A 17362-nucleotide genomic window follows, 5' to 3' on the forward strand; every position below is an offset into this window, starting at 1 on the left:
TGCAACTACATCATATGTTCTGACTTCCCTTCCCATCAAAACTAGTTAACTGGGTTCCACATGAATTGATTTGGAGGCAGAAGTATTTTCTACAGTATGTGTTGTATAACCTAGGATGCAAAGATGAAACAAACATTTGCCATTGTTATACAGTATCAAGCTGGATTTATTTAAATTCTAATTTAAAGGTTTCCAGCTTCCTATTTTGAATTCTGAAGATTTCTTAACCAGAAGTTGTAAGGCAAGGTCTCATAGGGAGCCTGAAGATAGCAGCAAGAGGACAAAAACTACCCCAGAATTCACCCCAATGCAACAATCTTTAAAAACACATGCCAAGCATGGCAGACTCTGACTACAACAGTACAAGGTGATACTCAGCTATATTTATTACTTAAATAGTGTTTAATTAGAGATTGTTAATCTATTTGTACATCTTCAAATTATGCATCTATACATTGACCTTTACTCCAAAGAATGAGTTCTTTATTGTAAAATAACACTAATAAATAATAAAAAAATAAATAAAAAAAATCTCTGGGTGCTGCTGCTCGTGTGCCTCTGCCTGAGAACTGCATTATATAAACTACTACCAAACAGGAAAGCAAAGTAAATAGAGTCTCAACGTTAGTTCTGTCAATATTGGCAAATATTAGGCTGTGCCTTTTTATAAATGGTTTGTGATAAAACTTAAAACTGCTTTCTAGGTTTCATGCTGTCAGACTTTGCAGGGGTAGAGAGTGAGATATTCCAGCAAGGTAAAACCAGAACTGGTTTGAAGGCACATTTGTCCCTTCCTTGAGTTGTAATGAATGCAGAGCCTCTTCAGATCACTTGCTATTTTGTTTCTGATAGCACATCAGCATCAGGCTTCAAAACAGGAAGCATTTTGTAAGTTTGTCACTCAGGCCTTTTTACCAACAAAATCCAAGTAATTCAGATTAATGTTAAAACTATACATATAAAATTACTTTAAAAAACTAGCTTATTTTCTTGAAGTGCATGTTTATTGCTGTATGAGCATCCCAATGCCCTGCAAATTTGTCTGCAAATGTGAACTGTAAAAAACTTAGCTTCTGAAGTTTAATATGAGCAAAATAACAAGTGAAAATGCCTTAGTGTGTCAAGAACGCAGAGACTGAAACTATTACTCAGTGTGCACAATACATTCCCAAGTCCAGAATATACATAATCCTTGGTTTAAGACAGTGAAGGCCATGACCAAGATAATTAGTTTATTTTATGCTTTGTTTTGTACTGTGAGGGGGAAACATTTGTGATGCTGTTCCCGAATTAAATATTGTAAATATTAAAATCCTCTGCTGACAAAATAAAACTAATATTACATTAACAGTATTTTGGACACACTATCACTCTTAATTTCCATAGGTTAACTCTTGGAAGAGTACTAGAACACTTGTATAAAAACCAAAACTAGAATAGTTTTATTTTGCTTATAGATACATATCCAACTAAATACTAGCAGCACTGTTCATTTACAAAGTTAGCCCACCATATCAGAAAAGCAGAGCTTCTTATCAAGCAGTTAAGATCGAGCAGATAAACACTGGTTCACCACTTCCAACAAATGAGAGTTCTCCAAAGCAGCAGCTACTCGCTCTTTGTCAGCAAGCTGTTTGTTTACTGTAAAGAAAGAGTCCCACAACACGTGGTCAGGGTACCTCAGCACGGCAACATATTGTTGTTTTACATACAAGCTGACTCCTCCACAGGCTGTTGCCATGGTAGGCAGGGCCCCATGTTCTTCACAATTTGGTAGTGCTGAATGTGCACAGAGTTGTGCTTAGCAGCTGAGCATCACTTTTTTCCAAGATGACTGGACCTCAGTGCCACACACCCCTAGTTCATCCGCTATAGCTTTGTGTAGGTTTAACTGCCTGAACCACATTGTGGGACCAGAATCAAAATGTCAACCCCCTGATTTCTTGCTGCATCTCTTCAGCTACCATCCCAATCCAGTTTGTTGAATTTAATGGATGCTGGGCCGAGGGTCGTGGAATCCTGTAACACTCTTCCCTGACTTCTAGTTTGCTCTCCTGCACTCAGTGACCTTCAGATCTAATCTCTAATTTCCAAGGTTTATAAACAATGAAATACCTTTGCAGAACACTTTTTATACATCTTAGCATTGGGGAAAAGCTCACCTGCATGCTCAGAGATGTGTGTCCCTGGTGTTATGTGAACATCAACCTAAGTAAAATGAAATGTAATCCAGTTATTTATAAGACTGTTAACTTGCACTAGGTTGGTGCTTAGATGTGGAGCGAGGTCAAAGTAAAAATGCTTTAGTTCGGCAGTTCAGAACGGAGCATCTAGTATTATAGTCCCACTCAAAAAAACCCATCAGGGCTGTATGTCAGCTTCGCACTCATGCCTACACACTTACTGGTATCGCATGCAACTACATGTAAAAAGTAAACTCTTAAAAAAATTGTTTTAATACATCTGACAATACTTAGGCTTTGGTAAGTCTCATGATCCCTCTCCCTCTCTTGGTCATTTTCTCCCTCGTTTCAAATATTATAAGAAGTCAGGAAGACAATGGAAAGAATGTCTTTAAAATGTTTAAAAATAAGTTCTAGCTGTGCTACTTAAAGTAGTTTTGTCAAACTATTTTCCCCTGTATTAGTTCAAACCCATCTCATTCATACTGTTCCTTTAAGATTGTTTTGGTGGAAATGCTAAATCTCATAACGAAACAAGAAAATGGAGTCCTTGGCAAGTTACCATCTCACATCTGACCCTCCTCCACAATATTCAAAGCAGCATAAGCTTTCATTAGGATAAGGACATGGTGTAGCCATCTGATCCTAAAACCATTAACTGGAAACTCCTATATTTTAATCCTACTTTGGCTGTAAACTCCCCTTTTGGACTGGTCATGGTAGATAACTTTCTTCCTTACCCTCAGACTACCCTTTTACAAAAAGGGTATAATCTGCCTTCCATCAGGGATCACTAACACTAAATGTTATATAATATTTCTCACCACAGATCCCATTCAATCTAGTTTATTCTAAAGATAAAGTGACTGATAACTGTGCCTGCTTGTAACTTAATCAGTTTTCTGGAGTATTTTCCTTGTTTCATAGCAGAAGGGAATGAGAAGCCTTAAAGAGTATTTCTTTTCTTTAATGTTCTTCCTTCTCCTTTCAAGGCTGATGTTATTACTCACCTTAAACCTTTCAGGTAGTGATCTGATCAGCTTTACTTTTATTGACAAGCCAATTAATGTTGCCATACTACAGTGAGGAATTGTAGGAGTAAACTCCACTGCAACTGTGCTTTCAGCATCATTCACCTGTTGAAAAACAAATAATTTGCTACGTACAAAATTTACTGACTTTTCCACTAGTTGGGACTAGCAATTCAGATTTATAGATATAGGGTTGTAGGGACCTGAGCAGATCATCAAGTCCAACCCCCTGCCTTGGGCAGGAAGGAATACTGGGCTCATACGACCCCCACTGAGTTAAGTTCATATGACCCCAGCTAGGTAGTTTGCAAGCCTCCTTTTAAAGATCTCTAAGGTAGGAGCCAGCACCACTTCCCTTGGAAGCTGGTTCCAGATCCTAGCTGCCCTGACAGTGAAGTAGCGCCTCCTGATGTCTAGTCTGAACCTACTCTCAATCAACTTGTGGCAGTTATTCCCTATTACTCCAGGAGGTGCTCGGGGGAACAGGATCTCATCCATTCCCCTCTGTAAGTTTATAGATGGTGACTAGATCCCCTCTCAGCCTTCTCTTGTAAAGTCTGAACAGATCCAAGTCCCGTAGCCTCTCCTCATAAGGCCTGCCCTGCTGCCCCCAATCACGATTGTCCCAGTGCTTCAACTTGCTAATCCCAAACACCACCCATGTAGGAGCATGCATGTTTACAGCACCACTGTTTTATGTGCACTACAATGCCAGGTTTTGCTGTCTTCCTCATAGGCAGAGGAATAAAAAAATTATTGGGGGTGGGAGGCTGAGCACCTGAACGCACACACCTCCCCCCATGCAGCTAAGTATGTGGGGGAAGAGGTTGGGGGAGAGATAAGGATCTTGGGGGGGTGGCACAGATTGAAGCCCCAGCAGTGAGGGAGGGAGCAGGGCACAGGCAGGATCAGGGGCTGGGGCGGCGGGATGAGCGGAGGCTCGGGAGACATGGGCCTCCCCCCTCGATCTGCACGTAAGGCGGAGGTGGCTGCTGCTGCACTTAGCTCTGTGCTGCAGCTGCCCCCTGCCCACCTGGCAGCAGGCTGGATGTGGCATTGCACAGCTCTCAGGGCAACAGGGCTCAAAGTACAGCGCACAGCGGCAGTCGCCCCGCACACGGATCGGGGGGCACGTGCCCCCCAGGCCTCCACTTGTCCCACCGGCCAGTCCAGCCCGGACATACAAGCCCCCAAAAGCCCGGCGGCAGGAAGCACGTGGGAGCCGCCCTCGCCTCACCTTCACCCGCACCTGCTCCACCACGTTGAGCTCCTCCAGCGTGAGCGGGTGCTCGGGGTCGTTGATGGAGCGGATGAGATGTACCAAGTCAAGGAAAGCGGAGTGTAGCGGCTCCCCCACCCCCACAGCCCCCCGCCCGACCCGGCAGGATATCGAAGATCTCGCGGTCGTCGATGGCGTCAGGCAGGTCATCGTCCTCCTCCCGCGCCGTCACGGGCCGCTCGCCCGAGCGCCGGAACACGAGCGGGTTGGCATTCTCCAGCGCGGTCCCCAACCCCGGCCCCACCATGGCCGCCGCCCGCTCACCACTTCCGGGGGCTGGGCGGAAGGGGCGAGACCTCGCACAAACGCTTCCGGCCCCCTGGGGGCCAGCGTCGCCTTGGCAGCCGGGGTGGGGGCGGGGCTAGAGTGGGGGCGGGGCCTGAGGGGTCCAGAGCGAGGCGGCCGGGCAGCGCTGGGGCAGAGTCGGGATGTGGCTGCTCGGGGTTTTGCTCTGCGCTGTCGGCCTCACTCCAGCCGCGGGTAACGGCTGCGGGGGGTGCGTGTGCGTGCGTGGGTGCATGCATGCATGTCTGTGTGCACGCGTGCAAGCGTGTAGGAGGATGTGCATATCTGTGTGCAAGCATATAGGGGGGTGTGCATGTGTGTGAGGGGGTGTATGCACATGGGGCTGTGCATGTGTGGAGGAGTGTACGTGTCTGTGTGCACATGGGGATGTGCACGCTCGTGAGGGTGTGTGCTGGGGATTTCAGCAGCTGGGTGTTGTTTCACGGGAGGGTCTTCCCCGCGTGGCCGGGCTGCCCTGCGAGACAGCAGGCGTGGGGGGGAGGCGGGGGAGCCTAGTTTGGCACTGTGGAGAGCGCCCGCCCGCGCTGCCGGCCCCCTCGTGTGCGAGCACGCGGGCACGGGGCAGTAACGGGGGCACTGGCATCTTCTCAGTCTTGGGGGAGATCCTGTGCCGTCCCCGGAGCTTTGTCAGAAACGTGCGTGGGGAAAACGGGGCGTAACGGTTTGTTTCTGAAAGCGGGGCACAAGGCACTGGTGGTGTGGACAGCTTGCTCACCCCAACTCGATTTAACAATTCAGTTGTGTTTTCATTCAGCTACAAAGGAGCTGCGGCAAACGGTCACCCCGAACCAACCTCTGCCCCTTCAGTTCCTTTCTTAACCCAGTTTGTGAATGTGGCTTGTTGTATAATTTGTTTCTGTCTTCTCTCTGCGGACTTTGCCCTGTCTTTCGTAACCGGTGTGTCGCAAACATCCATAATTATTCTAACTCCTTTTCATGCTTGGCACTTGGTGTGTAACGGGCAGTCCTTGACTTGCTGCGTCAGGTAAATAACCAGCATGGCAGACTTTATCTTGCACTTTTTTTAAAAAAATCTTATTCAATGAGTTGATGTCCCTTTTGGTTCATAGCAAGTAGTAAACTGAATGGAGTGTCCTCAAAACATTTCATGGTTGTGTGGTAAAAATGTGTATGTTGCAGTTCTGTTGCCTGATACTAAAGCCAGATCCTGCGATGTGTGTATGTGTGTGTAGTTTAGTGATTATTGAGGCCAGTCAGTAACCTAGAAAGTACAGTGCAACATAGTAATAGTATAAAAATGGATAGATGTCCTTTTTAAGCATAATTATTACATGACTGTAGTAGAAATTATATTTTAGACTTTTTTCCAACTAATTTTATTTCTTAGACTTTTTAATCTGCCTCCTAATTTGGATTTCTTAGTCTCTCTTCTGAGATACTGAATCTTTCTATGTGGGCAAACAGCATGTTATGTGACTAGGCACAAAAGCTTTAGCTGGAAATTTGGATACATAAAGAAATGTTTCTTTGTGGTATATGAGAAGCAAAGTTTTTTTTAGTAACACCTTTTATTATACTAACTGAACAGTTCGCTATGTACTATGTAACTATGTACCTTCTTTACTACAAGGAATAAGTAGCCTGATAGCCTGTGCTAGACAGGAGATAAAACATTAACTTCAGCATGTCCATGAAAACAGCCGCTTAGTGAGAGGTCATAAGCTGGGGGTGGAAGTGAAAGAAGTTTGCAAAAGCCAAAGTAAAGAAGGTATCAGAAATACCTAGAAAACCAGTGAAGGACAATTGAACTACATAACCTAATTTTGGGAAAGAAGATCATTCAAAAGAAAAGAAACAGAGCAGATAAATTGTAATACACCTTTTATTTATTGCTTAGTCCATAATTTTTAGGGGTCAGTACAGCTTAGAATTTGTGTTCCCAGGCCTGTTTTCTAAAGGTATTTTGTAGACTTTCCTCAAGTACCAGGATTGGGGAAACGACAATAGAGGGATAGTTCTTTGGAAACTGTTCTCTTCTATTGACTACGTGTTTCCATCCTTTACCACGTTTCTGTAAGAGTTCATTCCAAAGTATGGTGGTGGCAATTACCCCTACAGTATTACCAACAGAAAGCCCTTGTTTCTTGCATATTTCCTGGACCATGAACACTTATGGCAAATGCAGTCATCTGGTGGTCTTGACTGGATTCTGTCTGCTTGCAATGACACCATTAAGCCTCTTTGTTAAAAAAAAAAAAAAAAAAAGAAGAGAGAGACAACGGATTTGAAGTAGAGAATCTAATGGAAGTGTGGGAAAATGTACATATCCATACTCAATGTGTTTTTAAAAAGTTAAGCACTTTTCAAAAAACTACACCTTGCTGTAAAAGAATTCTGAAGTGTATTTTTATGAACATTTTCTTTCTGTAAACTCCACTTCTTACACATGCTATGTAAATGTATAACTTACTTAAATACAGAGCACAACACTAACACTGATCTGTTTTTTTTCCTTTTGCTTACAAACACGGTTTCTCTGTATATCAGATGCCTACGTAAATAGGAATGCTTTGATTCCACTGCCTACTTGGTAAAATACTTGTCCCCCTCTAACCTTAATTCTTGAGACCTGACTAATGCTGTCAGTGTCCAGGCTTCTAACGCAGCTCTGAACTGCCTCACTTCTCCTGGCTTCAGAGAGGCTGAGGCTGCTGACAGACATTCAGTTAAAAGAACAATGGTATCTGATCACCAATCCCAACAGTTACGCCTCCTGCAGGGGGATGAATTTGGGATTGGGGATCGCATCCCAATCATACCCTACTTGCCAGTGCAGGGGGAGCCCAGGATCCTGAGCCCAGGCTCCCCCTGCATTGCAAGGGTGCTTGGCTGGCTTTGGGGCCCAATTTGAGCCTTGCTGCAGTCCCTGGAGCAGTTGACAATCAGATGATTCTCAGCTGGATTGAAGCCATACCAGGCTTGAAGTTTAGTGTGATCCCTGCCAGCCAACAATCAGCTGATAGTTGGCAGTATCAGCCCCAGTCCTGATCCTGCTACTGAGCAGCTGATTGTCAGCAGCATTAGGGCTGTACTGGGGTTTGAGCCCTGGTGCCATCCTAGAACCAGCAGACAATCAGCTGCCCCGGGGAGACTATATGGAGCTAGCTGGAGACCCTGGTGCAGTCCACTCAGCCACATATTCATTTTAAGGCATCGTGAAAACCAGCCACAGAGTTGTTATGCGTTTACTGTGCAATAATTTCGTGGCTTTTTTTGTGCCATTACCCTTCTGAACATGTAGCCAGTTGACATTTTTTAACAATTAACTGTTTGAATGCATCTTGGGTATAACATTTGCCAGGGGCCAAATATAGGCATATGGTGCTGTGAGAAACAGGAGTCTTAAAGGGCCGTGAGAAATTTAGAGCAGGCAGTTTCTGTACCAAATTAGTATTGTTCACCTCGAGTCCCAGAGGTGCAAAGTCCCAGTAAGTCCATACCCTTTTTCAGGACTGGGGCTAAATATATAAACAAAATAATAGTTTTAGGCTTTTGTAATAATTTCACCATATTTAGAGAAATCCATTCATGAACACTTACCACTTTCTTTTGTTGCACAATACTTAAATACGCGTGGTGCTTTCTGAATGAGCAGTGCCACAAGTTCATGGCATACCAGTTTGGTGTGCCAATTCTTAATGTGGCAGAAGAGGTTTGCAGTGGTGTTCTGAAAGTTGTTTACCTGCAGATCATTTAGGTCAGTGATTTTCAACCAGGGTCCGTAGGGCTACACAGTGCTTACACTGCTGGGTATGCAAACATTTCACAAGATAAACCCAGAGATTTTAAGTTGTATTAAATACTATGGATTCCTATCTGACCTGTTATGGTCTTCATGAATTCTTTGCAACAGAAGAACTACTCAAGCATTTTTCTCTAGTCAAAAATGAGTATGAGTGAAAACTAAGAGCTGGCATTTTCCCAGGAGTGGCTCCTGTCTATCAAGGGGTGCCTTGAGTCTAAGTTGACTGAATACCACTTCTTTAGATACTGGTTATGGTCTACAAAACTAGAAGAGTGTTTTTGCAGGGGATGGAGCCTGGGCACAGAGAGAATCCACAGCCAAATCCCAGAGCTAAAAAGTATTTGGATAACGTATCCCCAAGCAAAGAGAGCTTGGAAAATTTGGAATGCCATGTGATCACGTCCATGTGCCCTGAAGTGGTTCTGGTGGAGAATGCCTGCTGCCTCCTGTGTCATGTTGTACACTACCAACTTGTGAAAGGGCAGTATCAATATTGTGAAATTTTCTGAACTGTTGGAGTGAAGAAGCTGCTAATATGCATGCATAGCACATTCTGTCTTGGATGAACGTTACCATCACTGTGGTAAAGCTGTGTGCCCTACTTACAAAGATTCACAGAAGTTTAGGGCTGGAAGGGACCTCACATTGTGGTTCTGTTAGCCAACTATTTTAAAGTATTGGCATGTTGATTTCAGGAGACTGTAAACATTGCTTAAACTTCTTTTATACTTCAGTGATATTTTCCTGATAAGCCAGCCCTACCTACCTTTTTCATTAGAATTGGGTAGGGCAGTAATACTTACAACAAAGTGTTTTTATTAACCTCAAATGCCTGAACGGTGAGTGACCCCACTGATCACCAGCTAAATAAACACTTTTAAAAAATATGTACAACACAAAGCCAAAGCAAAGAGCACGTTATGGGGGAGAGGAGAACAAAATTCCAGAAGACCGGGACATCATTCTCCCCTTGTACTCGGCCTTGGTGAGGCCACAGCTGGAGTACTGTGTCCAATTTTGGGCTCCACAATTCAAAAAGGATGTGGAGAAGCTTGAGAGAGTGCAGAGAAGAGCCACGCGCATGATCAGAGGTCAGGAAAACAGACCTTACGACGACAGGCTGAGAGCCATGGGGCTCTTTAGCCTGGAAAAGCGCAGGCTCGGGGCTGATCTGATGGCCACCTATAATTTTATCAGTGGTGACCACCAGGATCTGGGGGAAGGTTTGTTCACCAGAGCGCCCCAAGGAACGACGAGGTCAAACTGTGATAAACTGCTGCGAAACCGTTTCAGGCTGGACATAAGGAAGAATTTCTTTACTGTCCGAGTCCCCAAGGTCTGGAACAGTCTGCCAGCGGAGGTGGTTCAAGCACCTCCATTGAACACCTTCAAGAGCAAATTGGATGCTTATCTTGCTGGGATCTTATGACCCCAGCTGACTTCCTGCCCTTTGGGCGGGGGGCTGGACTCCGTGATCTCCCGAGGTCCCTTCCAGCCCTAATGCCTATGAAATCTATGAAACCAGGTCACTAGCATCCATGATAGTGATATCTGCCACTCTGTTATCTTTTTCCTTCTAACTGCCTCTTGCAGAGACTTGTTTCAGCACTGGTATGATAAACGATAGACCTGTATGAGGGCCTGGCTGTGCCCCATGGGTGTTGTACTCTGCATGTGTGCTCATCTTGTTTGACGTGATCCTCGCAGACCGGAGTACACAGACTGCAGGCCTGGTTTGGTGGGGAAAGCTCAGCAGGTCAGTACTGTCCTTAAGGCCATTAACCTTCTGTTCTGAGCGTTCCTGTTTTTTGTATACCTGTGACAAGGGGGTAAGCATAAACTACCCCTGCAAGCTAATGCAATATTCCAAGTTTCCTAGTTCTTTTATACTAGGATGGGCAATTATTTTGGCTGACGGGCCACTGTAACAATTTTGGTGAGCTATCAAGGGCATGCACAAAATCTTTTGGAAGCTATCATTTTAACAAATTATAGGAAAAAAATTCTATACTAAAAATTAAACATCAACTGTTATTTTTTAATTAAAATTTTACTTTTGTCCTGATCTATATGTTTTTTGAGTAGTGTATATAGAAGCAACTGCATAATAGCTCAAAATAAAACCTTACGCTTATATATTGTGTGGAGAGGTGGGTGGGGAAGGAGGACTTACCAGGTCTTTGGAGCTAGCCAAGGGTGAGGGGGGGAAGGAGGAGGGCAGGGGGTGCATGCAGCAGAGTTTGCCTGGGTGGTGTGGTACAGGTGTGGTCTGCCATCCAGCCTGCACCCGAACCACTCCCTCCCAGGGAAGCCTCCACTGCGCTTCTGCCCACCCCCACTGACAGCCCTGACTCCAACCAGTGCTCACTGCTTCCTGGTGGGGCTGCTCCTGTTGCAGCTGCAGTGGCTCTGGTACTGCTCAGCTCCCCTGCCTCCAGTGGCTGCTCCTCCTAATGTGCCACTCCAGGCACCGGGTCACATAGGGAAATGAGGTGTCCATGAGGACGTGCAGTGGGCCCACATGCCCAGCCAGGCAGAGGGGAAGCTGCAGGCATGGGCCTTCAGCTCCAAGTTGCCTTCCACCTACTATACCTGCCCACATGTGGTTGCTCATCACATCAGATGGCTGAGTGGGGTGGAAGGTGGTTGCAAGCTGGAGCCCTGTGCACTGGGGCAGAAATCACCCAGCTGCTGCTCCCTTCTCACCAGGCTGAGCGTGTGGTGCCTAGCACCCATCCCAACAGCTGCCATCATTTCCCCACGCTACCTGGGAGTGGTGCAGGAGGAGGAGCTGCTGCAAGTAGGAGTAGCTAAGCAGTACCCAGGCTGCTGCAGCCACAGCAGGAGCAGCCCCACCAGGAGGTTGGCTGGGACAGGGGCCATTGGTGAGCGAGGGCAGGAGTGTGGCGTGGGATGCCCCAGGCCGGAGTAGGCAGGGCTCAGCCCCATGCGGAGCACTGCAGGTGCAGCCGTGGGCTGAATACAATCAATTGGTGGGCACCCACGTGCGGGCCAGATCCAATCAGTTGGCAGGCTGGATCCAGCCTGCTGGCTGTATTTTGCCCACCCCTCTTTTATACATTGCTAAGTGTATTACATTTGTACCTGTTGTACATCCTGCTTTGTATCATCTTTCTATCCTCATTACTCTTTCTTGGCAGTATGGTGCATCTTGTACCATTTATCATTTATATTGTGTTGAGCCATCCTGTACCTACCCTTAAGCACAACCTAACAGTGAATGCATATTCCAGCTTAAGCTTTTAAACAGTTTGTGCATCAGTCACAGCTGTCGTGAGGTCCATGGAAGTCAATGTCTTGGCAAAGCCTGAGAGTATACAGACTAATCATAATCAGTGGCACTAGCCAGTGCTCTAGTGGCTGTTGCCAGGCTCTGTGCCAAAGTCTAGAGGCTCTTGCATGTGCAGATGTTTGCCTCTGCCCTGCTTCTCCGTGGATAAGCAGCTTGTGATCTCTCAGAACCTCTACGTTGCTGCTGCTTGTGCATAAGCTGCACTTTTGCTTCCTCCTCCTGTGCCTGCTCCTCCCTCTCCCAGCAGGTCATAGAATCTGGAACTTCAATGCACTTTAGCCGTGATATCTTCCCTGATGCACTTCTTTCTTGCCCTCAGGCTAGAGACAGGGTAGAGGGGATGTCAACTCATACCGACCATTTGGATTAAGATTAAAAATAGAAGTCTCTCATTACTTCTGCACTCCAAGGCCATAGTTTACAGCTGTCCTAGTTCTTGAGATGCCACTCCCCAATTTTTTTGAGATGAGCAGACCAGAAGCAGCAATAGAAAATCAAGGCAATAGAAAATCATGTTGTCGTAAGGGTGTCTTTCTGCAATGGTCTTAAGTTTCTAAAGGCCAGCAATTTGTCTATGGTGACTGGGGAGAAGAGGCATATAAAGAGGACTTTTTTCCAGTTGGAGTTCCACATCCTTAACTGTGATGAGGAAACTCATCAAGGGCACAAACATTTGGAGGTAATATTCCCAGCAAAAGAAACCAAATATTGCACAGTCTAATTCATAATCTCATTAATATGGAACTCATTACATTTGAACCCATAGACATTTTGCCTATTGGGGATTGTAAAAAAAATGACAGGAAAAAAATAAAAATCTCTTCAAACAAGTCCCGAGAGTTGTGCAATGGTGTTGCTTAGCACCTCTAACTGACTTGAGACCTTTACCCCCTGCATCATGGCTATGAATTCATGGCAGAGGATGGGAGGTGGTGGGAACCGGGTAGAGACTTGCTGTATTAATCCCTCCCATTGCTTCTACCTTAAACAGAAACAGATTACATTTCAAGAGAGACTCTTACCTGTGCTATGCATCCTGACCACCCACCAGGAAATCCTTGCTTCTTTACACCAAAATTTCAAACCCTAGTGCAGGTGGCAGGCAGCATTTGTGAGCCTGAGGTTCTGGCTCTGGCATTGTGTTCTGTGGGGTTATGGATTTGCTGTCAGAGGTCCGTAAGAGTTTTAGGGCAACTACAAGAATGGCAGCCTAAGCAAGGATGTTCTGGCGTCTTCACGGTTCCGGGAACTAAAATGCTGTTTGCATCCTATAGTAACTCAGTGATTGAAAGATCTCACTCCTGAGCACAATAATCCTAGAAGACAATAAGCCTACTACTCGGAGCAATGACAAGTATCTAGCGCTCCCCCACCCCTGCCTTTTGTAGATGGCAGCCTTGTAGAGCTGTCATGCACTTTATGCACTTGAGGCACCATTGGAAAGTCATGGTTATAATACTGCAGCAGTGATTACTCCTGGCTGTGCTAAGCACCCCGTGGGAGGCCACAAGGAGAAAAGAGTCAAGTGCGCAATGAAGAGGTATTCAAGAAAGAGGAGGAGTATTGAGATATCACAGGATACAGATGCAGGGCCCTGCTTCCCAGTGACATCCACTTGCCTTGCTTACACCAGGGTGGATGTCAGTCAGCAAAATGGGGTCAGAATTCTTCTCCACTATCTCTCCTGCCATGACTTTGGTTTGACTAAATTTGGGAGGATGGTGGTTTCCCTGACCCAAAGCTGACTACCACCTACTCAGCTAGAAGGTGTGACCAGATTAAAAAAAACCCTCCAAAATCCTGACAGCATCTTCTCTCTCCTTCTCTGCCCACAGTTTGGGATCTCTGGGGCTCCTCTCCCCACTCCCCCGCCGCCCAGATTGCTATCCCACCAGCTTAATTGAGCACCTGCCACAATCAATTAATGTGGAGTGGGGGTTTCCTCTCTCTCTCTTTGGTTTTTTTTTCCTCTGAGCTCTGAAGACCAGTAGGTCTGTTGCCCAGTTCCCAGGGACTTCAGCCCTGGCCAGCAGGTGGAGTTTCCCCTCACTGCCGACCCCTCTTCCTATCCTTTACTTATTTCCTTCTTGCCGGCTCCCGGGGTTGGAAATGTCTCCAAGCGGCATAGTTAAACCAATTCAGTTCACGCAGCAGGCTGATAAGACTCTGCTGGAGTGGACCGGAAGATCCCTCCGGAGCACAGCCAGGTTGCAACAGCCAAACGGATCTCTTGGTTGGGGCCCTCCTCGAAGCAGGTACCCCAATCTTTCCACAAGGAGGAAGTAGACATCTGCAGGCATGGTCATCAGATTGCTTTCAAGAAGCCATCTGAAAGCATCTTCTCAGCTTCTGAGTATGTAAAGGTCAGTTTCTACTTTTATCTGTGCACATCTGACGTGGAGCAAAGGTGCAGCATCACCACGAGCTACAGCAAGAGCACCCAGGAGGCTGTCTGACAGCTGAAGATGTTCAGCTGCTTGCTGGACTTGACCTGAAGTCAGCATGGGGATGAAATACTATGGAAGAAGCAACTCAATTTTCTTAAAATATTGTTGACACACAGACATTTAACCTCCCTAAAGGTACTCTCATTTAGGAGTAAAGTAGCTTTAGTTCACTATAGCAAGGATTAAGATACAGTTGTTCAAGGCTCCTGAAAGCGAGCATCTGTGCAGGGGTTGAATTAGCTTATGTGCTTGAAATTCACACCTTTAGTTGATTCACCTTAGTTTTCCTGAGCATCCCTGCTTGGGCATGGTTTCAAGCACAGGACTGGGAGGGTGTTGATTCAAAGGAAAGGAATTACCCTTTCTTAATGGTTATTATTTCCAGCAATGCCTCACAATATGTGAGAAGCTGTACGAACACACGTGGAGGCTTGATTTCTGCCCCAAGAGCTCACATGCTGGGAAAGAAACTAACCAGTGTAAGGAGAGATACTAAAGATCCATGCTGGAATTAACCATGTTATATCAATTCAGTGTTCAGTAACCACTTTGAGCAAACCCATTTTTGTTTGTTTGGCAAGGCAACATAAGGCTACTGTAGTTGAAATGTATTTCTGTTCTCTGATTGGGACTATGTTGGAAAAAAATTCCAGTAAGTTACTGTAAAGAAAGTCATTTCGGTAGATGTTACCATATCTTTCTGCCATTTGTCCATTATAAAATATGGAAAAAATATCATAAGGACAGAAGTGACTGGATTGATCACAGGTAGTCTGATGCTTTGCATAGCCTTGGCTGGAGAATTTCACCTAGTAGCTCCCCTGACATCCACTCCAATGCTTTAAAGACATAAAGTAATGAAGAGCCTACCACATCCATTAGTTAATTTAACACCCCTGTTAAAACTGCAACTTATTTCTGGCCTGTGTTTACACAGTCTTAGAATGAGATGTATAATTCAGAATAAGTAATGTGTCGGTGTCTTATCCCTGTTATACAGGGCAAAAAGGTGGACAACCAGAAGTGGTCACCAAATATGGGCGACTCCTAGGAAAACAGATCAGCGTAGCTGGAGCTGACAGACTTGTGAATGTTTTCCGTGGAATTCCTTTTGCAAAACCACCTGTTGGACCTCTTAGGTTTTCCCCGCCACAACCACCTGAACCATGGAGCAATGTGAGAGATTCAACTTCCTTCCCACCAATGTAAGATCCAGTTGGTATACAATTTTGTATAGCTGCTGTTGGCCAAATTAGCCTAAACTTAAGCCATATACACCTTACTGAAAACATTGGGGTAGTTATGTTTTGTCCCATTAAGAACATGAACTTCTAAAATTTCTCCTGCCATTTCTCTTGTGAACTGAATGGTCTCATTCCTTACTAAAAATACCCTAACAGCTATATTTTCAGTAGTTAATATAAAGCTAGAGATCCATGTCGGTGTCGGGTGTGAAATGACAGGTACCACATTTTAGAAAAAGAAAATGACAATGGGACTTTACACTTATAATTTTGGATGTTCTCTCTGTTACCCTGTGAGAGAGAATCCCGGAAAATAAAATCTGATGAGCCAGTTTAACTGGGATCTAGCTGCCCTAATAGGATCTTGCTCATAAATGATTTTAACTGTAATTCCTAAGGTGCTTTGTGTACACCGTAATAACTTATCCCTGCACCCTTTTGCTGGTGATATCGGTATTACCTTGTATAACAGGATGGCATGTTTCTGTGAAGAAACAGTTCTGTTGAGAGAGTCTAGGTACAGGGAATTTGGCTAAACAGGAAGCATCCTGCTAGGAGATACAAGCTGCTAGAGTAAGCAAGGGTAAAAAAAGCAAGCTGTGAGCAGAACAGTTGGTTACAAGGAGGGGCCAGGCTGTTGTGTTGGGGCCAGAGGAGAAAGGCTCCCCTCCTAGTACCTGAGACAAGGAAGAAGGGGTTGGCTTTGTCTAATTGTTGCTTTGTTGCCATGTTTCATTTGGGAGGATTAGCTGAGGAATTTCTTGGGGAGCAAAACCCACCTGTGGAAGCTAGCAGGCTAGGCAACTTGCTTACACCTTAGCACCCTGGCCTGGGACATTGTCTCGCACAACGGTGTACAAACAAACAAAAAACATGATTCTTGGTCCAGAGGCTTCAACCTATGTCTGAGACCAAAGGCAGCTGGGGGTTGCAGACAGATGAGAGGGTAGGAACAGACCATAAGAAAGCACTGGCCAGAATAGCAGTTCACTGTCTTGGCATGCCAGTGCCTCACCATTGTCAAGATTTTTGTGGGCACTTGTGGCAAAAGAGAACTTGAAGGTGGGATGTGACACAACTTCCTAGATGTCAGTGAGAAACCCCTCTTGAGCAGGACAGGCCAAAAGCATGAAAGTGCTAGTCACACGTTTTCCAGGAGGGTGCTAGAGGCTGGCATTACAGGCTGATCAGAGATAGGAGTCGACTTCTCTGTACACAATGAGAAATGACAGGTAGAGGGGGGATGGACCCAGATCGGCCTTGAAAGCAAAGTTCTGTGGTTTCTGTTTGATGTGATAGAGGAAAAAGTGTAAAGAGAGGGGTGCCATGTTTACCCCTGTTGTCCATGCTAAGTCCTGGTCAGGAAGACCCTTGTTGATAGGATAGTTATAAACTATATTCAGTCTATATTACTGTCTAACAGTTTTAGCTTTTAGGGGTGCCAGTTGTCATGCAGTCCTATGTTGTGCGTTACATGTCCACTTCCAATCTTTTGTACAGTTTCTAAAAATAAGAGTAAAATATCTGAGGAAAATAACCCTTACAGGTCCAAAAATGTGTTGGACTGACTGGTAAGGCAGTCTCAACTCCGAGTTTCTTTACCTATGCCTGGCTTTCTTTTGGGCTGCAGTTAAGATCAGGGGACAGCAGGGCAGGCCCTATGAGGAGAGGCTGCGGGACCTGAACCTGTTCAGCCTCCAAAAGAGAAGGCTGAGGGGGGATCTCGTGGCCTGTTACGAACTAGTCACGGGGGATCAGCAGGCACTGGGGGAGTCCCTGTCCCCCCATGCACT

At 45.5% G+C, this 17362-nt stretch overlaps 2 protein-coding genes across 7 annotated transcripts in view; one reads left to right on the forward strand and one right to left on the reverse strand.

Annotated features, from left to right (window-relative positions):
* CIAO2B (cytosolic iron-sulfur assembly component 2B) overlaps nucleotides 1-4779 on the reverse strand; it is a 28081-nt gene extending 23302 nt beyond the window's left edge. For 3 of the 4 annotated variants that reach the window (XR_016444195.1, XR_016444196.1, XM_090062943.1), the window contains exons 1-4: nucleotides 4603-4779; nucleotides 4452-4529; nucleotides 3194-3319; nucleotides 2163-2208 (exon numbers count right to left, since the gene is read on the reverse strand). Coding sequence is in view for 2 of the 4 variants with exons in the window: in XM_090062943.1 (XP_089919069.1) it covers nucleotides 2163-2208; nucleotides 3194-3319; nucleotides 4452-4529; nucleotides 4603-4740 (388 nt within the window). In the remaining 2 variants the exon portion in view is untranslated. Of the gene's footprint in view, nucleotides 1-1213; nucleotides 1642-2162; nucleotides 2209-3193; nucleotides 3320-4451; nucleotides 4530-4602 lie in introns of those variants that run through there. The other variant, XM_090062942.1, reaches the window with a different exon arrangement.
* Nucleotides 4780-4860: 81 nt separating this feature from the next.
* Nucleotides 4861-17362, forward strand: part of LOC149857140 (cocaine esterase-like) — a 33967-nt gene continuing 21465 nt past the window's right edge. For 2 of the 3 annotated variants that reach the window (XM_090062601.1, XM_090062602.1), the window contains exons 1-2: nucleotides 4861-4973; nucleotides 15326-15530. In XM_090062601.1, the coding sequence (XP_089918727.1) occupies nucleotides 4922-4973; nucleotides 15326-15530 (257 nt within the window). In that variant the 5' untranslated portion in view covers nucleotides 4861-4921. The remainder of the gene's footprint in view (nucleotides 4974-15325; nucleotides 15531-17362) is intronic. The other variant, XM_090062603.1, reaches the window with a different exon arrangement.

The sequence above is a fragment of the Crocodylus siamensis genome, chromosome 9, assembly GCF_052110815.1.
Source record: "Crocodylus siamensis isolate JL-2025a chromosome 9, ASM5211081v1, whole genome shotgun sequence".
NCBI classification, from domain to species: Eukaryota; Metazoa; Chordata; order Crocodylia; family Crocodylidae; genus Crocodylus; species Crocodylus siamensis.